Source organism: Palaemon carinicauda, chromosome 7 (genome assembly GCF_036898095.1).
Source record: "Palaemon carinicauda isolate YSFRI2023 chromosome 7, ASM3689809v2, whole genome shotgun sequence".
NCBI classification, from domain to species: domain Eukaryota; kingdom Metazoa; phylum Arthropoda; class Malacostraca; order Decapoda; family Palaemonidae; genus Palaemon; species Palaemon carinicauda.
Genome location: NC_090731.1, coordinates 21,960,533 through 21,985,228, shown reverse-complemented (window position 1 = coordinate 21,985,228; position 24,696 = coordinate 21,960,533). Strand labels below are relative to the sequence as shown.

General features: G+C 42.5%; 1 protein-coding gene across 2 annotated transcripts in view; it reads right to left on the bottom strand.

Moving 5' to 3' along the window:
- Positions 1 to 16,680: 16,680 nt before the first annotated feature.
- Positions 16,681 to 24,696, bottom strand: part of Vps16A (vacuolar protein sorting 16) — a 57,625-nt gene continuing 49,609 nt past the window's right edge. For both annotated transcript variants that reach the window (XM_068376637.1, XM_068376638.1), the window contains 4 exons: positions 24,255 to 24,388; positions 22,944 to 23,040; positions 17,180 to 17,283; positions 16,681 to 16,955 (listed from right to left, as the gene is read on the bottom strand). In XM_068376637.1, coding sequence (XP_068232738.1) covers positions 16,811 to 16,955; positions 17,180 to 17,283; positions 22,944 to 23,040; positions 24,255 to 24,388 — 480 coding nt within the window. In that variant the 3' untranslated portion in view covers positions 16,681 to 16,810. The remainder of the gene's footprint in view (positions 16,956 to 17,179; positions 17,284 to 22,943; positions 23,041 to 24,254; positions 24,389 to 24,696) is intronic.

The window sequence follows — 24,696 nt, the reverse complement described above, 5'->3', positions numbered from 1 at the left end:
TAAGCAGGAAGACTGCCCCTTCTGACAAGGACTCAGCCATGCTGATCATGTCCAGCATGGACAAGGCAATACGGGATGGGTCTGGCGAGCTTGCGGCTTCTTATGTATCAGGGGTCCTCAAGAAAAGGGAACATCTGTGCTCCTTCTTATCTACTGGTATCACCCCTTGCCAGAGGTCAGAGTTACTTTTTGCTCCTCTGTCCAAGTGTCTGTTTCCGGAGGAATTAATTAAGGGGATGACTGCCTCTCTTCTCCAGAAGGATACGCATGACCTCATGGCTTCTTCTGCACGTAAGGCTAAGACCTTACCTTCCGTGTCTAAACCTTACCGCCCTCTAGCAGTTGACTCTCCTGCTTCCAGGTTCATCCCACCCTTTCGTGGCAGAACCTCCAGCAGAGGAGGTACCCGTGCAGACAGTAACCGTGGCAAGCCCAAGAAGGGTTCCAAGTCCACAAGAGGCAAGTTTTGACTTTCCTCCTCTCCAGTCAGCTGTAGGAGCCAGACTCAAGACCTTCTGGCAAGCTTGGGAGAGCAGAGGTGCAGACGCTCAGTCTGTGAAGTGGCTGAGGGAGGGATACAGAATTCCGTTCTGCCGCAATCCCCCTCTAGCTACATCTCCCATCAACCTCTCTCCCAACTACAAGGAGAAGGACAAGAGGCTAGCGTTGCAACAAGAGGTGTCGCTCTTGCTACACAAGGAGGCAGTGGTCATAGTCCGGGACCATCAATCCCCGGGCTTTTACAACCGTCTCTTCCTGGTAGCCAAGAAGACAGGAGGTTGGAGGCCGGTGCTGGACGTCAGTGCGCTCAATGCTTATGTCACCAAGCAGACGTTCACTATGGAGACGACGAAGTCGGTCCTAGCAGCGGTCAGGCAGGAGGACTGGATGGTCTCGTTAGACCTGAAAGACGCATACTTTCACGTCCCCATCCATCCAGACTCCCAACCTTTCCTGAGATTCGTCTATGGAAAGGTTGTGTACCAGTTCCAAGCCCTGTGTTTTGGCCTAAGCACGGCACCTCTTGTGTTTACGAGACTGATGAGGAATATTGCGAAATTCCTTCACTTGGCAGACATCAGAGCCTCCCTCTATTTAGACGACTGGCTTTTAAGAGCTCCCACAAGTCGTCGCTGTCTGGAGAATCTCAGATGGACTATGGATCTGACCAAGGAACTGGGCCTCCTGGTCAATTTAGAGAAGTCCCAGCTCGTCCCATCCCAGACCATTGTTTACCTGGGTATGGAGATTCAGAGTCGAGCTTTTCGGGCTTTTCCGTCGGCCCCAAGAATCAACCAAGCCCTAGAGTGCATCCTGAGCATGCTGAGAAGGAGCCGATGCTCAGTAAGGCAGTGGATGAGTCTAACAGGGACACTTTCATCGCTGGCCCTGTTCATCGAGTTAGGGAGACTCAACCTCCGCCCCCTTCAGTATCATCTGGCTGCTCACTGGATCAAGGACATGACGCTAGAGACGGTCTCAATTCCTGTTTCCGAAGAGATGAGGTCTACTCTAATGTGGTGGAAGAACAGCATTCTTCTCAAGGAAGGTCTTTCGTTAGCTGTTCAGACCCCCGACCACCATCTCTTCTCGGACGCATCAGACTCGGGCTGGGGTGCGACATTGGACGGACAGGAATGCTCGGGAACATGGAATCAGGAACAAAGAACACTCCACATCAATTGCAAGGAGTTGTTGGCGGTTCATCTGGCCTTAATGAACTTCAAGTCCCTCCAGCTAAACAAGGTGGTGGAGGTGAACTCCGACAACACCACAGCCTTGGCTTACATCTCCAAGCAGGGGGGGACTCATTCGAGGAAGTTGTTCGAGATCGCAAGGGACCTCCTCATTTGGTCAAAAGATCGAAGGCTCACGCTGGTAACGAGGTTCATTCAGGGCGATATGAATGTCATGGCAGATCGCCTCAGCCGGAAGGGTCAGGTCATCCCCACAGAGTGGACCCTTCACAAGAATGTTTGCAGCAGACTTTGGTCCCTGTGGGGTCAGCCAACCATAGATCTGTTCGCTACCTCGATGACCAAGAGGCTCCCATTGTATTGTTCGCCGATTCCAGACCCAGCAGCAGTTCACGTGGATGCTTTTCTGCTGGATTGGTCCCATCTCGACCTGTATGCATTCCCGCCGTTCAAGATTGTCAACAGGGTACTTCAGAAATTCGCCTCTCACAAAGGGACACGGCTGACGTTGGTTGCTCCCCTCTGGCCCGCGAGAGAATGGTTCACAGAGGTACTGCAATGGCTGGTCGACGTTCCCAGGACTCTTCCTCTAAGAGTGGACCTTCTACGTCAACCTCACGTAAAGAAGGTACACCCAAGCCTCCACGCTCTTCGTCTGACTGCCTTCAGACTATCGAAAGACTCTCAAGAGCTAGAGACTTTTCGAAGGAGGCAGCCAGAGCGATTGCTAGAGCTAGGAGGACATCCACTCTCAGAGTCTATCAATCTAAATGGGAAGTCTTCAGAAACTGGTGCAAGGCCAATGCAGTTTCCTCAACCAATACCACTGTAACCCAGATTGCTGACTTCCTGTTACATCTAAGGAACGTTAGATCCCTATCAGCTCCTACGATCAAGGGTTATAGAAGTATGTTGGCAGCGGTTTTCCGCCACAGAGGCTTGGATCTTTCCTCCAACAAAGATCTGCAGGACATCCTTAGGTCTTTTGAGACCTCTAAGGAACGTCGGTTGTCCACTCCAGGCTGGAATCTAGACGTGGTCCTAAGGTTCCTGATGTCATCTAGATTTGAACCGCTCCAATCAGCCTCTTTCAAGGACCTCACATTAAAAACTCTTTTTCCTAGTATGCCTAGCAACAGCTAAGAGAGTAAGTGAGATCCACGCCTTCAGCAGGAACATAGGTTTCACATCGGAAACGGCTACATGTTCCTTGCAGCTCGGTTTTTTGGCTAAAAACGAGCTTCCTTCACGTCCTTGGCCTAAATCGTTCGAGATCCCTAGCCTATCTAACTTGGTGGGTAACGAGCTGGAGAGAGTACTTTGCCCAGTCAGAGCTCTTAGGTACTATCTGAAAAGGTCAAAACCTTTACGAGGACAATCAGAAGCCTTATGGTGTGCTGTTAAGAAGCCTTCGCTACCAATGTCTAAGAACGCAGTTTCTTACTACATCAGGCTTCTGATTAGAGAAGCTCATTCTCATATGAAGGAAGAAGACCTTGCTTTACTGAAGGTAAGGACACATGAAGTGAGAGCTGTGGCTACTTCAGTGGCCTTCAAACAGAACCGTTCTCTGCAGAGTGTTATGGATGCAACCTATTGGAGAAGCAAGTCAGTGTTCGCATCATTCTATCTCAAAGATGTCCAGTCTCTTTACGAGAACTGCTACACCCTGGGACCATTCGTAGCAGCGAGTGCAGTAGTATGTGAGGGCTCAACCACTACATTCCCATAATCCCATAACCTTTTTTAACCTTTCTCTTGATTGCTTTTATTGTTGTTTTTGGGTTGTACGGTCGGCTAAGAAGCCTTCCGCATCCTGGTTGATTTGGCGGGTGGTCAATTCTTTCTTGAGAAGCGCCTAGGTTAGAGGTTATGATGAGGTCCTTTAGTATGGGTTGCAGCCCTTTATACTTTAGCCACCTAAGAGTCGTTCAGCATCCTAAGAGGACGGCTACGCTCAGTAAGGAAGACGTACTTATTAAAGGCAGAGTAATGGTTCAAGTCGACTTCCTTACCAGGTACTTATTTATTTTTTATTGTTATTTTGAATAACTAATAAAAATGAAATACGGGATACTTAGCTTCTTTGTTAACATGTATACTGGTCTCCACCCACCACCCTGGGTGTGAATCAGCTACATGATCATCGGGTAAGATTAATATTGAAAAATGTTATTTTTATTACTAAAATAAATTTTTGAATATACTTACCCGATGATCATGATTTAAATGACCCGCCCTTCCTCCCCATAGAGAACCAGTGGACCGAGGAGAAAATTGAGGTCTTGTTGACAAGAAGTACTGGAGTACCTGACCACAGATGGCGCTGGTGAGTACACCCCCACCTGTATAAGCGATCGCTGGCGTATCCCGACCGTAGATTTCTGTCGGGCAACGGAGTTGACAGCTACATGATCATCGGGTAAGTATATTCAAAAATTTATTTTAGTAATAAAAATAACATATTTCATTTGGATTACTTATCACATGTAATCTGTGAAGTTTTCCAACTTATTACTGTACTGTACAACCTATAGTGTTTATGTTGGATTCTTTATACAGTATATTATGTAATGCAAATTCTAATGCTGTTTGTATTTTAAAACTTATGTGGTTTATCTTTTAGTATAAAGTATTCACAAATTATTCTTGGGAAAATAATTGATGCTGTATTCTAACATAATTTATAAACTTTCCCAAAATAATGTTTGTTTTCCTCTTTTGATTCCAATTATTTATTATATTGTTGTTTAATGATTGTTTGGAACCTCTAAAGCTTCACAAAAAACAGAATAAGATTGTGAGAATAAGATACAGTAGTTTGTATGGAAATTTTGACTGTCGCCTAGATCAAAATCTCTTTTACTAAAGAAAAATATTGCACGGTAACAAAATTCAGTACCGCAATACAGTATTGCATCTGGTAGGCAAAAAATTTACTTAATTTTTTGCTAGAAAGTGTTCAGTTTAATGCAAGATTGAATCAATTTTTTTAACCTACAAGTGTTTTAATGTACATAAAATTTTACTTTTTTGGGTGATTTAAAGGTTTTATCTAGCCTTTATTGAAATTAAGGTAAAGAAAGAAATAGATTGTGACCATTCACACTATTATCAGCAGTTTTGTAAAATTCATTAATTGGTGAATCTTGCAAAATAGTACAGAGTCATTTATATTTTGATTAACTAGTACATTTCTAAAGATATATCAGATGAAAATAAGATTTATTCTCTACTATCCTCTATAGTGTACTTTTAGACTACTAATCATACAGGTAGTATCAATTGCATTTCAGGCTTTTTAAAAGTATTTGAAAATCATGCTTCAATTTCCACCAAATATTTTTCCTTGTCAGATGAGGACAGCATAGAAGACGACGACCAAGATAGAGCTAGTGATGACAATAACACTAATGACGGCATCAGCAATAGTGATAGCAGCGAAGAAAAACGTGGTTTGGATATTAAAGGCGAACATTATGAAGAAATGAAGCCAAAGGCAGAATTATGATTATTGTTGTTATAGATCGTTTTAGTTATTATTTTCAGGAATCAGCCTCATAGCGTGAATTGTGTGGAAGTTTAATGTCGGGTATGGCACATATCACTGTTACCAGTTAGTATTTTTTTGTACCATTTACTGTCCTTGTATTTTGAATAAAACACATGGATAGCAAATATTCAGTAGTTAGTTATTGATGTATAAATTCCTGCCTTAATGTTCCTAATTTGATCATTTTAAAATACTTTACAATAATGCTACATATTTTTGTCAATAGTGTACAAAATCTAATATCTTTTTCTCTAGGAAGGGACATGGCCATATAGTTTCCTACAGTAGAACTCTGGAAATCAAATGCCGCTAATCTTGAGCAAATCTGTCTGAGCATTATATCAGAACATCTTTAGACCTGGAAAGTAAATAATTTCCTGACAAAAGTTTACCGTGTACACTCAGTTTTTGCATAGCTCTTGGTGCATCACCACAAAACACCACCGTTAAATAATTTTTACCCATTCTGTCGTATGTTAATGATTTTTTTTTGTCATTTATTCATATACAATGGACCTTGAGAAGGTTAATGATAGTAAAAAGACAGAAATAAAACTTTCGAGGATCCCGATAGAATTAAGAAAAGGAGGTCTGTGTACAGTATTTCAGACAGCATCCTCACCATATTCCACTATGTGCATCAACTCTGCATACTACAGGTAAAGTTAAGTTCAATTTTTATTTTGTTTGTATGCTAATATAAATCATTCATCCTTCAGATAAAGATATATCTTCAGTGGAGCTGGAATGGATTTTGAATCCTTAAAAAGGTAGGTGGAGTAGGTAGTGTTATGTATGAAAAGTAAATCGCCTGCCTAACTGTATCATGTTGCTTATATCTTCGGTCACAAAAAGAACAGACATAATTGTTGCTGATCTTTGTGACTGCTGAATCTTCCCTTCTCACTTTGGATAGTGGTTACTTTATTTTTGGTGAGCGCTTTTGTTTTGCAACGGAAGCACATGAAGGGTAAACGTGGTAAAGTGAATTTTGCTCCTGCAAGGATACATACCTTGTGTCCTATGTGTTTTGTACCTTTTTGAAGGATCATTCATGCTGCCAATCAGGAAGATGTAAAATTTCTCAAGGAATGTAACTTTGCTGGTAATTTCACTTCTTCAGGAAGTAATTACCCAATGATGCCTGAGTGTTCGCTCATTCCTTCAACCTGATAGGGATCATCTTCACCTGCTGGCATATCTGGAATTCCCTTGATGTGAACCAAATGGAGTGCCAGAGTTGGTGTTTGCTGTTGGCGAGGAAAAGTAAGGGGAGACCACTCTCACTTTTCATCCTCTATCAACTTCTCTCATCCCCTTTCTTTTTGATGGGCACATCCCTTGAAGAATATGATGATGAAGGTAGTTCAGCCAAGACACCAGCCACCCATTGAGATACTACCTCTAGGGAGTTATTGGGTCTTTGATTGGCTTGATAGTACTACATTGGATTCTTCTCTAGCTACAGTTAATTTTTCCTTTGCCTACACAAACACTGAATAGCCTGGCATATTTTTATACATTTTTCTTTCTTCATACACCTTAGATAACAAAAATCCTTGCACTCATGGTGTTAACAATTGTACTATAATTGTTCAGTGGCTATGAGATATTCCTATGTGTATGTACTATCGGAAATCATGATTGATCACCGAGTTAGTACAAGTGACAAGACGTTCCCATGATTATACGCATTTGGGAATACTGTATGATCCTCTGTCTCCTCGTGGCTTTTGATGCCAAGGAGAGATTCCTTGCTTATAAGCGGCTGAGAATACGGTCACATATCATGGCTATTTATCATGTACTCATAGGAAAGTTCCCACTCACACTTGCGTTGAGGAATGAGACCAGCTGACCACCCTGGACCACTCTTAAGTATGGCTGGGACATGCACAGAAGTGTTCTTACTGACCAGGGGCTGGTGTCACCAAGGCATCACTGTCCCATTGGGTCAATAAGTTCATTTGTAGGTTTAAATAATAGGCATATTAGAAATAGTGTAGATTTTTTCAGTGAAACTAGCCAGGAATCATTTGACATTCACTGGAAAAGCTTTATTAGAATAGGAGATACAATTGATTCACCATGACATTTAATGTAAAACCCTTTATTCCCGCAGGAAAGAAGCACTGGTGTAATGAACTGGCAAGCAAACCTTCGTCTCACCCTTACTGTTATTTTGATTCTTTCTCTTTGCGGTCGAAGCCTCAATTACGGTACTTTTTTGTATGTGCATCAATTTTTGGGTTGTTGGTACAAGTTTACTGTAATGGCCACTTCTTCTCTTTGGAGAAATGAAGGTATGTATGTCTTCAAAAATTGTAAATCCAAGATTTTGTAATGAATTCAGAATTAATAAGCTGCTATTGACAAAAGTCAAACTCCCATAAGAAAAGCATTCTGTGTACATTTTTCAATATTAAACTTAGCCGGTGATCATATAGCTGCAACTCTGTTGCTCGACAGAAAAACCTACGGTCAAAATACGCCAGCGATCGCTATGCAGGTGGGGGTGTACATCAACAGCGCCATCTGTCGAGCAGGTACTTAGTACTCCAAGCAAACAAAGAACCAATTTTCTCTCTGTCGGGCTACCGGCAAGACCTACTAATACGCTGTTACTAATTGGATTTGTTTTCACAACTATTTGGTGAAGTACACTATTCTAGTTTTGAGCTTTCGCTATGCAGGTGTTTTATCTTCATCTCAAAACTTGAACTCGTTTTGGATAGATTTAATTATGGTGAAAAAGAGAGTATGGACTCTCTTTCACTTTTAAATGGCCGACCCTTCCCTTAGACGGAAGTGTGTTTAGGTTTTTAGTAATTTTGCTTAACACGTTATAGATCTATATATTTTATATCTCTCCGCCATTATTAGGCCTCTTGGATTAACTTTCCATTTATTATAAACATATAAAAAAAAATTTTTATGTTTTGTTTATATGCGACCTTTCCTGATAGTAGGCGGTCCTAACTTGGAACCGAAGTTAATCAACGTTGAGCCCGTTATATCGTATTTAAAGAGTTTAAAATTTTTTAAATTTAATGTTTTATGAAAGAATTTCTTTGATAGTCTTCGTACTGTTTTCAAAGTTGAACTAACGTTTAGTTTTTTAGACTACGCAGTTGTTGACGTTCAGGACGTTCAACATGCGCTCTATCGTTACGATAGAGAGAGAGTGTATCACGGTTTCACTTTGCAGTAAGAGTAAATCGATTCTGACGTTTTGTTCATTCTTTCTTAGCTTAAATGTTTTAAATTCTATTTTAAAGGAACTTTTTAATTGAAAAACCTTTCAGTTTTTTCCTTTAGTCAAATAACATGTTTTTTTGACGAAATATAATTGGGCTCTTCTCTTAGGTGCGAAATCAAGAGAGAGAGAGATAGAGACGGAGGGAGAGAGAGGAGAGAAAACGTTCCGTTCAAGCGGGTAACGTTGTTCTCGTGTTACTCTCCTCCCTAGTCGCTGGACGGGGAAGAAGGTAAAACGTTTCTAGGGTTTTATTCTTGTCTCCAGGCTATGTGCGGTGAGAGATTGTAAACGTAGTTTATTTGAACGAGTGTTTAGTCTCTTTCCCAGCCACTGAATTTTTTATCTTTGTATATGTTTTCTGTTTTTTGCTAGTATTAATAGCTGCATTATACGACTGATTTCGCAATTACTACCTTTTAATGAAGGGTAGAATTGCGTGTTTCAGGTAGAAATCAGTAAAAGTTTCGATTTCAGTGTAATAAGTGCAAAACAGAAAATAGAAGTGATAAAGTGATATGCGCAAAGTGTTACAGTGTTGCGTCCGAGGGTTCGTCTGTTCGTGCCTGTCGTTCACCTAGTCCGGGACCTCTTGCAAGCTCCCAAGCCCAGGGGAGAAGTAATGTCGAACGACTTATGGGTTCGTCAGGCCTTGATCAACGAACAGACGTTTCCCTCCGTGGTTTCGGGCGTATCTACCCAAGATCGCCCCACCCACACAAAGACGAGAGAGCCCATTTATTTCTCGTCTGCGGAAGAGGTTTCTCGTAAGAAACCATGGATCAAGGTCTCGCAGCTTATTAAGCGCAAGTCGGTCCCTTCCGCGCAAGTCCAACGGCCCAGTTGTAGCCACTGGGTCAGTTCGGACTCGCTGCAGTCGTCCGACGACTGCTCACCTCCTAAGAGAGGCAAAGCGGTACCGCATCAGGCAGTCACACCGTCTGTTGCCGCACCTGCTCCTGTAGACCCTAAGTGGTCTGTGCTGCAGACCATACAGTCTCAGTTAACGTCATTGATGCGGGACTTTCGTGCGGAGAAGGTTGACACTGCACCAACCTCTAGCCTACAACCAACACGGTTGTGCGTCCTGTGGACGCTGAGGCAACCTTCTGCCGCACTCCAGCTGAGAGAGTCCCGCCACCCATGCGTTCCAGTGTACCCTGCCAGCCGCATGTTGACGTTCAGTAACGCACGGAACCTTCCGTTGACGTTCGCGAGGTACAACAACAGTCTAAGTTGTTTTGTTTTGACGCGGTGCGTCAACCTCCGCATTCTAGAGTTGTTTTGACTGCTCAGTATAGACAGTCAAAGCAGTCTCGAGTGAACACTGTATGTCCTCACGCACCTGTTGTGGTTGACAGTTCAGTTGTTGACAGTTCACAGACTGTCAAGCAGTTACATGACGTTGCCTTCTGGTCTGCTACTAATGCACCAGTGCTGTATGTCCTCACGCACCTGTTGTGGTTGACAGTTCAGTTGTTGACAGTTCACAGACTGTCAAGCAGTTACATGACGTTGCCTTCTGGTCTGCTACTAATGCACCTGTGAGAGACTCACTAAGATAACCTAGCTTTTATTGGACAAGGTTCCTGTAGATGAGAAAGTGCTGTTCTCCCTCCTACTGATATTCCTTGGAGGACTCTGTCATTTGGAGAGGAGCCTTAAGCTGCTTAGCCTCCTATGGACTTTAATTAAATCATGATGATTTTTTTAAGGATCTTCATCCGGATCTTGTAACTGCTGCTCCTCGTTCGCCTAAACGTCAGAACTTACACTAGGCCTAGCTACTTCGAAGCCGTTGTTGTTAAGCTAGTGCTCTCTCGCTCTCCTAGAGAGCGTTACGTTGGCTAGGCGACTGGTTTTTGCACCAGGAGGAGTTTTAGGGATACAGCCTTTGATTTCCCTTCTTTTAAACTGGCTTATAGAGCGAGAGTCTGATAGGACAGAAGTTCTCGGCTTGGGAGTTCATGCCTCTGCCCAGATAGACTTCTCAATTCTGGTAGACTCGCCCTGGCGCCTAGCCAGGAGACGCTCCAAGTTGTTTAGAGGTCAACTTCTCAACTTTTGTCGAGCCTTTGAAGTTTTGCTGTACTATTATGTCACACATAACAAGGCTTCCAGGGATGGTAAATGGTTCCGCCTCAGTCGCTAACCCCGTCTGTTGCCACACCTGCTCCCGTAGACCCTAAATGGGCTTTGCTGCAAGACATGCAGTCCAAGCTTGTGTCCTTGATAGAGGACTTAAATGCAGAGAAGAACCTTCTGGCCGACAACCTTCCAAGCGGTCGGTTGTGCGCCCTGTTGACGCTGAGGTAACCTACTCGCGTCTGCCAGTTGAGGTGGTTCCTCCACCGATGCGACCCAGTGTGGGTTGCCAGTCGCACGTTGACGTTAAGCGACGCTCGGAGGTGGTTGTTGACGTTCAGTGTGTCACTAGGAAGACGTTCAACAACCAGCAGAGGTGACTTGTTGTGACGCAGTGCGTCAACCTCAGCAACCCGGTAGGGTGTTGACTGCACAACCCAGACAGTCTAGGGTTGACGCTGTACTTCCTCGCGCACCCATGGTTGTTGACAGTTCACAGACTGTGCAGCAGTGCCATGATATTGCGTCCGGCTCCGTCACGCATCCACCAGTGCGACCGGATTCAGCGAGTCAGACGTTGCCCACTCCGTTGCCGTTTCCTCATCAGTTTCGGATGAGGAACCCTCTGATGAGGACGTTGCTGAACAAGACGATCAACCCCCAGCCCTGCTATCCATCCAGAAGATGCTGAAGAAGGAACGCTGCCCAGTCAGGCTGTGGATGAGTCTGGTAGGGACACTGTCATCCGTGGATCAATTTGTGTCACTAGGAAGACTACACCTCCGTCCTCTTCTATACCATCTAGCTTTTCACTGGAAAAAGGACAAGACGCTAGAAGCGGTCTCGATCCCGGTTTCCGGAAAGATAAAGTCTGGTCTGACTTGGTGAAAGGACTATATCAACCTTAGAGAGGGTCTTCCCCTGACTGTTCAGACTCCCAACCACGTTCTCTTCTCGGACGCATCGGACGTAGGCTGGGGTGCGACATTAGACGGTAGGGAATGCTCGGGATTATGGAACTCGAGTCAAAGGACAATGCATTTCAACTGCAAGGAGCTACTGGCAGTACGTCTGACCTGGAAAAGCTTCAGGTCTCTCCTTCAAGGCAAAGTGGTGGAGGTGAACTCGGACAACACCACGGCTTTGGCGTACATCTCCAAGCAAGGAGGGACCTACTCTCTGACATTGTACGAGATCGCAAGGGACCTCCTCACCTGGTCAAAAGGTCTAGACATATCACTAGTAACGAGGTTCATCCAAGGCAACTTGAATGTCATGACAGATTGTCTCAGTCGGAAGGGACAAATAATTCCAACAGAATGGACCCTCCACAAGGATGTATGCAAGAGACTTTGGGCCACCTGGGGCCAGCCAACCATAGATCTCATCGCAACCTCGATGACCAAGAGGCTCCCAATATTTTGCTCACCAATCCCGGACCCAGCAGCAGTTCATATAGATGCCTTTCTACTAGATTGGTCACATCTAGATCTATATGCATTCCCTCCGTTCAAGATTGTCAACAAGGTACTGCAGAAGTTCGCCTCTCACGAAGGGACAAGGTTGACGCTAGTTGCTTCCCTCTGGCCCGCGAGAGAATGGCTCACCGAGGTACTTCGATGGCTAGTAGACGTTCCCAGAACACTTCCCCTAAGGGTGGACCTTCGACGTCAGCCACGCGTAAAGAAGGTACACCAAGGCCTCCACGCTCTTCGTCTGACTGCCTTCAGACTATCGAAAGACTCTCGAGAGCTAGAGGCTTTTCGAAGGAGGCAGCCAGAGCGATTGCTAGAGCAAGGAGAACATCCACCCTTAGAGTCTACCAATCGAAGTGGGAAATCTTCCGAAACTGGTGCAAGTCACTATCCGTATCCTCGACCAGTACCTCTGTAACTTAAATAGCTGACTTTCTCTTATATCTGAGGAAAGAACGATCTCTTTCAGCTCCCACTATCAAGGGTTACAGAAGCATGTTGGCATCAGTCTTCCGTCACAGAGGCTTAGATCTTTCCAACAATAAAGATCTACAGGACCTCCTTAAGTCTTTTGAGACCACGAAGGAGCGTCGTTTGGTTACACCTGGTTGGAATTTAGACGTGGTACTAAGATTCCTTATGTCAGACAGGTTCGAACCGCTACAATCAGCCTCCCTGAAAGATCTCACCTTTAAGACTCTTTTCCTGATATGCTTAGCCACAGCTAAAAGAGTCAGTGAGATTCATTTCTTCAGCAAGAACATCGGATTCTCATCCGAAACGGCTACATGTTCTACAACTTGGTTTTCTAGCCAAACACGAGCTGCCTTCTCGGCCTTGACCAATATCGTTCGATATTCCAAACTTATCGTATGGTTGGAAATGAACTAGAAAGAGTCTTATGTCCTGTAAGAGCTCTTAAGTTCTATTTAAAAACCTTTACGAGGCCCGTCTGAAGCTTTATGGTGTTCAGTTAAGAATCCATCTTTGCCTATGTCAAAGAATGCTTTATCCTATTTTATCAGACTGTTAATACGAGAAGCTCATTCCCATCTGAATGAGGAAGACCAAGCTTTGCTGAAGGTAAGGACACACGAAGTTAGAGCTGTCGCAACTTCCGTGGCCTTTAAACAAAATAGATCTCTGCAAAGTATAATCGACGCAACCTATTGGAAAAGCAAATCAGTGTTCGCGTCTTTTTATCTTAAGAATGTCCAGTCTCTTTACGAGAACTGCTACACTCTGGGACCATTCGTAGCAACGAGTGCAGTAGTGGGTGAGGGCTCAACCACTACAATTCCCTAATTCCATAACCTTTTTAATCTTTCTCTTGAAATGTTTTATTATTGTTTTTGGGTTGTCCGGAAGGCTAAGAAGCCTTTCGCATCCTACTTGATTTGGCGGGTGGTCAAAGTCATTTCTTGAGAAGCGCCTAGATTAGAGGTTTTGATGAGGTCCTGTTGTATGGGTTGCAACCCTTGATACTTCAGATCCTAGGGGTCGCTCAGCATCCTAAGAGGATCGCGAGGCTCCGTAAGGAAGACGTACTTAAAAAGGCAGAGTAATTGTTCAAGTCGACTTCCTTACCAGGTACTTATTTATTTTATGTTTGTTATTTTGAATAACGGCTAAAATGAAATACAAAATACTTAGCTCATAATAATGTAAACATGTAATGCTGGTCTCTACCCACCCCCCTGGGTGTGAATCAGCTATATGATCACCGGCTAAGTTTAATATTGAAAAATGTTATTTTTATTAATAAAATAAATTTTTGAATATACTTACCTGGTGATCATATATTAAAGGACCCTCCCTTCCTCCCCAATAGAGATCCAGTGGACCGAGGAGAAAATTGGTTCTTTGTTTGCTTGGAGTACTAAGTACCTGCTCGACAGATGGCGCTGTTGATGTACACCCCCACCTGCATAGCGATCGCTGGCGTATTTTGACCGTAGGTTTTTCTGTCGAGCAACAGAGTTGCAGCTATATGATCACCGGGTAAGTATATTCAAAAATTTATTTTATTAATAAAAATAACATTTTTCACATGCTCCATACCTATTCGGTGTTCCGTGTTGTCACTTTCCAGAGGAGCTTATTACGTTTATCTGAGTTAGGGAAGCCAAGTGTAAGAAAGGAGATAGATGATGTAGTTTAGGATCAGTTTCTTCTTGGGCTTTCATTTCCTATGCTGTCCCCCTGCCCTTCAGGCTACATCTTCTGCATGACTAGTAGATGAGGATTGAAGGTGTAGAACCTTGATTTCAAAGGAGTTCCAAGATCTTAGTTTGCTGGATTGTTGGACAAGTGGCTTGTAAATATTGAAAAACACTTGGAATCTTCAAATAAGTGTGGCAGTTTATTTCAATTCCTGAGGTTTTGAGTGGTTCAGTTGAGCTTATCCTTTACCAACTGTACAGTACCAGTCTCATTTGCAAAGTATGAGCCTGCCTATTTCTAATGATTTTTCTTTGGAGCAGATCTTGCCTGTCTCTTATGCATAGCCTGTACTTGTTTTGGTAAAGTTGTTTAATGTTGACTACATTAAGGGAAGTTTCTCACTCTTCAAAGGAAAACTTCCAAAATTCTCTTTAAAAAAAAAAATTCGTTAAGGAGCTTATTCTGTTCTTGAAACTATTGCACCACAATCTGCCTAACAACAGTTTCTTCAGATATATTCTCAAGCAATAGCAAAGTATCTCAAGAAGAATTTAATACTAGCAGTTTAAAGGACAACGGTTTATAGTCGTGTCGGAATGCATCTATTTGGGAAGACAATCTTAGGGTGTTCTTGCCTCGTGTGGGGGAAGAGAGTACGTATCAGGATTGCTTTCTCCCCTAAGAATATGTTACGGTACGCGGTACAGGTGGTTCACACACATGCTAACAATGCTCGGTCACGTACTGGACTGCACACAGGCTCTGCTGGTCAAGATGTGTGCTACTACTCTCATTCCTCACCTTCTCCTAGGCATTTCCATGCCACATTGATAATAACTGACCCTATTGAATGATTGATATGTCGGATTACCTCTGGTGTCCAAATGCTCCATCACTTTGAGATGTGGTATGATCAGTCATCTCTTGCTTAACTTAATGACGAGAACACTTGTGGAAGGAATGGTACATACAGGAACGTATCTACTCAGGAGAATGATCCTAGTATGTTCTTATATGTATGCGAGATGAAAGATTATATATCGGAAACAATCCCTGCCCCTATCACTTATACTGCCGAGGTCTCCTCGAGCTCTTTCCCTCAATGTTTCATATACATAGGAACGTTCCTATTGAGTTCTCTCCAAGATAGACAAGTCTCCTTGCACTTGTTCTCTGTGATCATCGTTTCCAGGGCAATTAAATGCGTGCAGCAAACATGCATCATACAATCGGTAACCACAGTCGGAAACCTCTCAATCGGGAATTGTAGCGAGTCGCTAGGGACCTGGTACACCCATCATGTTACATCCTAGCGGTACCAGACCGTAAATCTTCCGAGATCTTCTGATGCTTCGAAACTATTCCTTGACCTAGATCAAGCCATGCTGGGACAAGGGATCTTTTCACAACCCTAGAGTTTCCAGATGTCAAGGTCTTCCAACTTATTATAGAAATTGGAACAAGTGACTTCTCAGCACAAGAAACCATCCTGGTAACACGGTCTTCGGAAAAGATCCTCCTCAACTATGGACAGGCCATAGTGGCGAGTATTCTAAGGGAAGGAAGGATTCTTGATGAAAAAGTTAGAGATGATGATGTCATCGAAGAAGACCGGTTGATAGAAGCTGTGTACACCTGACTCCTAACATTATTTAGGAGAGAGAGTATGGAACCAAAAATGGATCCTACTACATTCTTGCCCTTTTGTGATGAAAGAGGGAATGTACCCATCTTGTGAGTATACGTATCGGTGCAGGCTATAGGAGCTCACGCACCTGCCACCCATGCTCGGCTCTTACAAGAACGAGCACACTCACTGCCATTACGAATAAAGGGATCCGATCTTCATTACCCTTAAAAGACATTCCACTTTTCTCTTTGGGAGAGAGGGAAAGATCTACCCCCTGAACAGGAAGAAAGAGTCGCTGAAACACAGGTCGACTGATTGGGCTGAATCTCATGAGACATCGACAGATCCCTCTGCACGGTTTTGTTGGAGGAGTACAGTAGTATTGTACCAAGACTCGACCCCGAGGAAGGGTTTTCAGTACAAATTAGCTACAACCTCGTTAAAAGTTTAATAGCCCTTCCAGCTTTACTGAAGTCATACTCCTTTAATAGAACTATTTTAATAGTTAGGAAAAATACAAATTGCCAAAATTTATTTTACTTTTTAATTTCAGTAAATATTTTCTGCCCTTGTATGAATAGCATATTGTCAATAAAATAAATCAGTTAGCCATTATCACTTTGAAACTACAGTATGTTCACAACATAAATTTGTGACACCTTCTTAAGATATATATTTTTTATATATTGTTCCTTTTCCTGTCTCTTCTACCAAATTTCTTCAACTCTTATGCTAGGGTTACACATGCTTTTTTCATCAATAGCAATACAACTTTTTTCTAAATACCAAATCACAGACATGTCTTGAATAAAATGCAAAACTGAGGTAATTTCTTTATTAAATAAATATACACTATGAGTACTATAAAATCAATCTTGAAAGGGAATAATCTGTATTCAGAAATTCTAAATAAAAATCATATATAACTTTAGCTATTCTTGTACACCAAGATTAACTTCTCAGTGAAGAATCACTGAGCAACATTTGGATACGTGACTGAATTCCTTGATGCTGAGGCCCACAGGCTGCTAATACTTCAGTTAGGCTTGAAACACTACGTTGCTCTTGAGCTATTTTTGTTGCTTCTTCTAAAAGGCTGGAATATATTTCATGGTTACTGTCACACATAACCAATTTTAATGCAACAGAAATATAGCAAAAATTTTCATCAGATTATTGGAATAATTTATATCCTGAAAGATATTTCTCAAGATTATCTTAATGCAAGGATGTTGAAATTCCAAACAATTGCATAAAAAAAAAATTGAAAATATTTTGAATAACCATGAGCTGATAAAAGTTTTATGATATTCTACTTACCCACACTTAATGAGATACGTAACTTTGTTCTCATCCTTCACTCTCACAGCATATTTCTGTGCTTCACTAATGTTCTTGTATTTCAAGCAAGCATCAACAAAAGGCTGCAAATGAAACGAAAGTCTAAAGTATACACAGTACACATTCAAGGAAAAGGCTTAAATTCAACCCCAATCTCTCTTCAACATCAGAAACTCTAGATTAATTAAATCACAATCTATCTTTCAATAGTTATAACTGAGGAAATTGGAACAATTGTTATTTTTCTATTTAAAAACACTTCTCTCCATAGCTTGTACTTCATACCTAAATGTTTTAATCACAAAATACTGTATTTGACTTGAAAAAAAATGTTTCTAGACAAATACAAACCATTGTCCTTTGCTTAGGAGAATAGATAACAGCAAAGCTGGAACACAAAAGTTTTAAGGAGATGTAAACAACCGACAAGTGGTTTACCTATCGATAGCGGGGAGGCAACCGGCATCCCCCTCTGGTTCACAGTCACCTCACCTCGCTTAGATACTAGCCATTATTAGTTGGCAGATAATTTTCTAACTTTATTATTTTTTCCAGTGTGTGAACGAGTCTGCTACCCTTCCTGCCGACTAAACGGACATGTTCAAGAATAGCACTGCCGAAGACCTGCAGTACTTTCAAGTGCAGTATTGAGGTAAATCCTAACAGGTATAAATCCTCACAGGTTATACTGGTTGTATAGAGGCCTCCCCTAGTAGTGAGTGTCGGGAAAAGTTCAGATGGCACATTAACGTTAACTTGGGCAAGCCCAGGGGCAAGTCCTGCCATCTCCCCAGTGAGATGGCGACAGCTCCATAGGGTGAGCCATCTTCTTTGCAGATGGCGTACACACTTCATATACTGTGGCCTTCCTTGGGCATTCAAGCTGCCGGGTAGAAAAAAAACTGCATCAGTTCTTTGCACAGACACGCCTTCCAAAGGTCATCACCCCCCCCAAGGTATCTTCCCAGGATCAGCATGTCGCCACCCCATCGTCAGCAGAGAACATTTTAAGAGTGGTCACCCAAATCTCTTCCCTGATCCTGCTAACCAGAAGTTATCTTTTGGGGAAGCAGATCTTCTGACCTTCAGGTCCTTCTCTTGAACACTCTTGCTCTTTGGAATGTGCTCACTAAGTTGTGCTGCACCCTCATTGCGATGTCTCCTCTCCACAGTTCAAGCGTAGACTTGCTTCGTGTAGGCGGTGACCTTTACAGTGGTCAGACACCTCTTCCAGACCATTGCCTTCTAAATTAGCTAGACAATTTTATATACCTGGCATTCGAGCTTTCTCTGCCAGCGCTTCTCCACGCTCTGCACACAGGAGGTTCTCTTCTCATGGTGGGATTCAGAAAGAGCTGTGTTGTGCACCCCAGCATCTAACACTTCATTGTCTCTTGTTAGGCATGACTACTCTAGGGAAGTCTTACTAGATCCCACCACCGGTGACTTCCTGCCTCATGAGCGTCTTAAAAGGGCTCTCCACTGGAGTCTTCAGCTTCACTTCATACCTCTCGCAAGTGAGTTAACCAATCCTCACATCACCACCTTGCAGAATTTAAAATATTTGCGTTTCTCCTTGGTAACGTGCTAGTAGGTGCTACAGTTCTGCTCCTAGTTGTGCCTCGCCATCGCACTTGGATCGCCTCAACATTGTGCTTGCCTATAGGATATCCCCAACCCGCTCATCTAGCAATCACACTAGCCTCTCTCCATCATCATGGTCTCGTTAATCACAACAATCAGCAAGATTACGCTCACAGCCACGCCGCTTCGAAGTGCTCATCACCTGCAAGAGTTGAACCCCATCGACTAAGGGAAAGTTTGCATCTGACCCAGCATTACCAGATGCAACTGCAAGAGTTCCCTCCGCGAGTGAGGAGCTTTTGCCATCTGACGGAGACAAACCTTTGTTGTCTGATGACCACTCTCTAGGACAGGCCAACCTTGCAAGTGTTGCATGTGCATCACAGGGTCTTTCCCCTTCAGAGGATGGGAAGATTCATTCGTCCCAGCCAAATTCCTCCTATCTTTTAGCAAGATATAGTAAGGATTAATATCAATAAGAAAAGGTGGACCAGAGGTAAGGTTCAAGAGATGCCCCCAAAAGAAGACATCAGGATTTGCATCCGTAGGGAGATGTATCGGGCGTCACCAATTGCCTTTATATTAGAGAAGAACATCCTGCACTAGTGTAAAGACAACCAGCAAGTCCTTCACAAACAAAGTGTGTCATGCAGCCATGCTGAAAGAAGAGGCACCCTCTCTCCTTCCTCATCAGGTGACAGGAAGAAAGAGAGAGAGAGGACACTTGAAATGGCGCCGAAGAAAGCTCTTCCTAAGAATCTTGGCTTGCAGCAGCAGCTGCAGGGTTTTAGCATTACAAATCGGGAAAGCTAGTACTGATTTTAGACGAGGAACCTGTATGTCCTTAATCGAGGATGTGCAATTGGAAGACACTGAGAGAGAGCTGGTCTCGAGACACCAACCATGGAAGAGAGAGAGTCAAGAGTTAACCTTCTTCTAGATGCTGAGGAACATTTGGTGTGTTAATGATTTCAGAAGATTTATTAATGATTTCAGAAGATTTATTTGAGAAGGCAGGAAGGTGGCCATCGATTTCCATGGCCACCCTCCTCCAATGGTAGACTTTACCTAGAACCTCCTTGGTCACATTAGGCTAGCTGGAGGACAAGGTCTTTAAGGACAAGGCCTCCTTAATATCCAGAAAATCCTCCCATTTGGTTCTAGTTCAGCTGCTGAAACAAGAAATACTGCTAGATTTTTTTTGAGGATCTTACATTTTTTTTGCTAGATCCTACCGTTGCTGCACTCACAGGGATTTTCTTTTTCTCGTTGAGGTGTCTAGCTCCACAACTATGAACACCTTGCAGGTGGTTGCCTTGATCGCCCACTGGTTAGAAATGGTCGATTACCTGGACAATACGGAGGACTTGACCAATCTGAAGGAGAAGCCGACACTTTAGGAGATGTTCTAAGAGGTGCGAGGAAGTCGAGTTCCTCATGCACCAGGTGGCCAAGCAAGGGACTAACTGGGTGCTGAAGCATCACAAAACTGGAGTTCCAGACAGCACAAACTAATAAGTCATCGAAAGTGATTGGACTTATGCAACTCATTCAATCATCCATATATAAAATAGCCAAAATAGCAGCAACTATTGAGATGTGGAAGACATGAATTTCTTTTGCAGAGGCCTGAGTCCTTTTGCTAGCCACAACCTTCCTCATCAGGATAGTCCAGGGCATCGGGTCAGTCATGGCAATCCCAGAAACCATTGCAGAAAGGATGATTACAACCACAGAAATCTATCATCAAGAAGCCATCCCAGTCTTACCCTACCTGACATAACTAAAGGTGTTGCAGAAGCAGAGGAAAATGCCTATCCTGCAAGGGGGGAATGCCCATCCTGGTGTAGGCATTTCCTCTGCTTCTGTTACACCTTTATTTCTATCGGGCAGGAAAGACTGGGATGGCTTCTTGAGGATAGATTTCTGTGGTTGTAATCATCCTTTCTGCAATGGTTTCTGGGATTGCCATGACTGACCCGATGCCCTAGACTGTCCTGATGAGGAAGGTTGTGGCTGGCAAAAGGACTCAGGCCTCTGCAAAAGAAATTCCTTTGTCTTCCACATCTCAATGATCGCTGCTCTTTCGGCTATTGTAGATATGGATGATTGATGGAGTTCCGTTAAGTCCAATCTCTCTCAATGACTAATTAGTTTGTGCTGTCTGAAACTCCAGTTTTGTAATGCTTCAGCACCCAGTTAGTCCTTTGCTAGGCCACCTGGTGCATGAGGAACTCAACTGCCTCGCACCTACTAGAACAATATCCTACATGAGGAACTCGACTGCCTCGCACCTACTAGAACAATATCCTAAAGTGTCTGCTTCTCCTTCAGATTGGTCAAGTCCTCTGTATTGTCCAGGTAACCGACCATTTCTGACCAGTGGTCAATCATGGAAACCACCTGCAAGGTGTTCATAGTTGTGGAGCTAGACACCTCAACTTGAGGAAAAGAGTGCAGTAACGGTAGGATCTAGCAAAAAAATGAAAGAGCCTCAAAAAATCTAGCAATATTTTCTGTGTTTCAGCAGCTGAACTAGAACCAAATGGGAAGATTTTCCAGATATTAAGGAGGCCTTGTCCTTAAAGACCTTGTCCTCCAGCTAGCCCAATGTGACCGAGGAGGGGGATGGCTTTGGAAATCGATGGCCGCCTTCCTGCCTTCTCATATAAATCTTCCCTGAAAACATTAACACACCAAATGTTCCTCGCAAAGGAATTGGGATTGGTGGTGATCTGGATACTACCTTCCTTTCATTAGCTCTCCCCTTCCTCTGCTTCCTCCTCTGGTGACATTATCATCCTATCGACAAGAGTCTGCGGAAGATCTCGCACTTCAACAAGAAGTTAGGATCATGCTAGAGAAGGACACACTCCAAGAATCCTGGACAGGTCACTCGGCTTCAACAGTCACCTCTTTCTTATAATGTAGGCATCTGGAGGCAGGAGACCGATTAACCTCTCTGACCTGAACACCTTTACCCAGCAGACTTCGTTCAGGATGGAGACAGCAGCCACAGTTATTAATATATTAAGACATGATAACATAGGATCTCACTGTTATTAATACATTAAGAACAAAGGACTTCATGATAACATTGGATCTCAAAGACACTTGTTTCCAGGTTCCAATCATCTGTCGTCTAGGAAATACCTTCGAGTGGTTATCAATAGGAAATACCTTCGAGTGGTTATCAATTGGAAACTTCATTTTAAGGTCCTTGTTTTAGCCTGTCAACAGTGTCACAGGTCTTTAAAATGGTGTCATCATGGTTTGTGTCCTCGGATAGCGACGGAGATACTGACTTTACAGGGGGTCTGACTCTCCAACAATCGACCTGTTCGCAACGGTCCTGAGCAAACAATTTACCGATATACTGCTCATCAGTGCCAGATCCAGCGGCAGCATTGGAGAACGCGTTCCAGAAACCGTGGGGCAACCTTGATGCATATGCTTTTCAATCAGTTTGCCTTCTAAGAAAAGTCATGAACCTGGTCCGAGCAACTCCGAACTTGTCCATGACGCTCATAGCACCGAAATGGCCACAGATGGAGTGGTCCACAGACATAATTTTGCTAACAGAGACTCCAAGAGTACTTCCTTGCCTCTCGACCTGTTACAGCAACCACATGTCAGGATTTATCACGAGGCCATGAGTGAAGTCTCAACATCTTAATGCGTGGAGGTTATCCAGCACCTCCTCTTAGAGAGAGGCTTTTCTTGGGAGACAGCACAAGATATGTCTGGATACCTCTGCATATCCTCGACAGCAGTCTACGATGCCGTATGAGCCATCTTCCCAAGTGACTATGTTCTTCTTCGTCTTCTTCTCAGGCAAGAGGTGTCCAATGAAGAGAAAGGAGGAAGAAGAATAGGTTGGTTGATGAGGCAGAGAGAAAGTGAACTATTTCTATTTGCTCTTGCTTGCAAGTAAAGATCCAACAGTTGATAGAGCACGGCACAAAAGTGGCTATTTTGTGACAGTCAAGTGGTTGAAGCTTCTCTCTTATGTCACCCATTATTACAAACTACCTTGTTAATGATTCAACATCCATTTCAGTGGAGCTGAATTTCAGTGCAGCTGAATTTGTATGTGTAGGAATTCTTTTTTTTTTTTTTTTTTAACATCATGGCAAGAAAAAAGTTTAAGACAACTCACCTCAAATCCAATAGGGTTCTTTTTGTTTTTTGCAAAGTTAGACAATTCATCCCAGTGACAAGCCTGTGCATGAGCTAGTACTCGAGACCACCAGTACCTGAAAATGCACAAAATAGATTTTCTGTGTTTGTCCCTTTCTCCACTGCTAGGAAAGTTATAAACTTGAAGACTAATACAAGGTTTTCATGAAAAGTGTTTTTATGGAAATGTTGACTCACTTGGTGACAGGCAAAGTCAGGAACCATACAACTTTCTTCATTGAAGTTAATACCATAAGATCATTCCTTACCCATAGCTATTATCCACGTCTAGACACTTGTATGCTGGAATTTCTGGGTGCCAAATGTAATGATATACAGTATACATCACAAAATTCTGAATGTCTGAACATTTATTTGTTGCTTTTGCATGAAAATTGAGATTACTATTGTTATAAAGAAAGTTATATCGCAACAAATTTTAAATAGCTAAAATCTCCTGTATAAATTGTTCCACATCTTAGGACCTCAATGATGGTCATTTCTCATTCAATGATGTCATAATGGTTAATAATGGTTTCACAACTACATCTACTTAAAATCCTCCAACATTGATTTTTATCTGATTGAGAAGTGTGGAAATGTCTCACATTATCATCACTCCATTGCAGTATTGCTGCTTATGTTTGACAAGCCCTTGCACAGTGTTCAAAACTATCATAAGTACAAAAATAATGCAGAAACAAGCTTAATAAAAGAATCCTCCAAAAATTGTACTTCAACTAAGGTGGATAGGCTTAAAGGACTGAATTCCCCTGAAATTATACATATATTACTACTACATGGCTGACTAAACTCATAAAAAAAGTGTTCCCCTGACATGAAGTACTAAAACTTGAAAGCATTTTGTATTCTACTTTATAACCACCCTTCTATTAGGATGATGATGCCTCTGCAATTGGATTGGTTCATATATCAGTTCAACTGTCCTCTTGAGGACTACATGTCTAGTTCATATCTCTATTGAACAAGAATAGTACTGACAATAAAGCTATAGTATGTTTGATAAGAAAGGAATTAAAATAATGATTTGGAGTTACATGAACAAAGGATCAAATATCTTTTTAATATAAAAGCATTTCACACAATCATTATTTTAAAATCGGTACAAATTAAGCTTTCATCTTTACACAATATTAGATATGTTGTAAAGTTTCCAATGCATATTTTTTTTTTAAAACCACATAATTCAATACACTAAACCTACACATGATCCTAAAATGGAAGCATTTTATAACCAGTTAGTAGATACTGTACACACAACATATCTTACCGTCTTTCAGGTATCTTAAACTCCACTCTGAGTCTCTCTGCCTCTTTGACTTGCCCATCTATAATTAGCTGATGGAGAGTATCATGCAATGACATATTTACATATGGTTTTTGCTGACTGTCTTCAAGCTTGACCTAGAAAAACAATAATAATATTAATAAACAGTATATATGGCGTCCTTTAAAAGCATATTTCAGCATTCGACAAAAATATACCATCTATAAAATTATGCCTTTTAAGCAAAAACCTATGGCATCTCTATTAGAGTGCTATAATGTGGAATGACCTATCATAATACTTATGATTAGCCCAATTAAACGATTCCACATCTGAAGAGCTCTCTCCTCTCATATCTTTTATGCTTTCTGTCTCGCTGGCACTCAGAAATTGTCATTTTCATTTTCCCCACTACATACTGTATGGGGAGCATGGTGGGATCCAA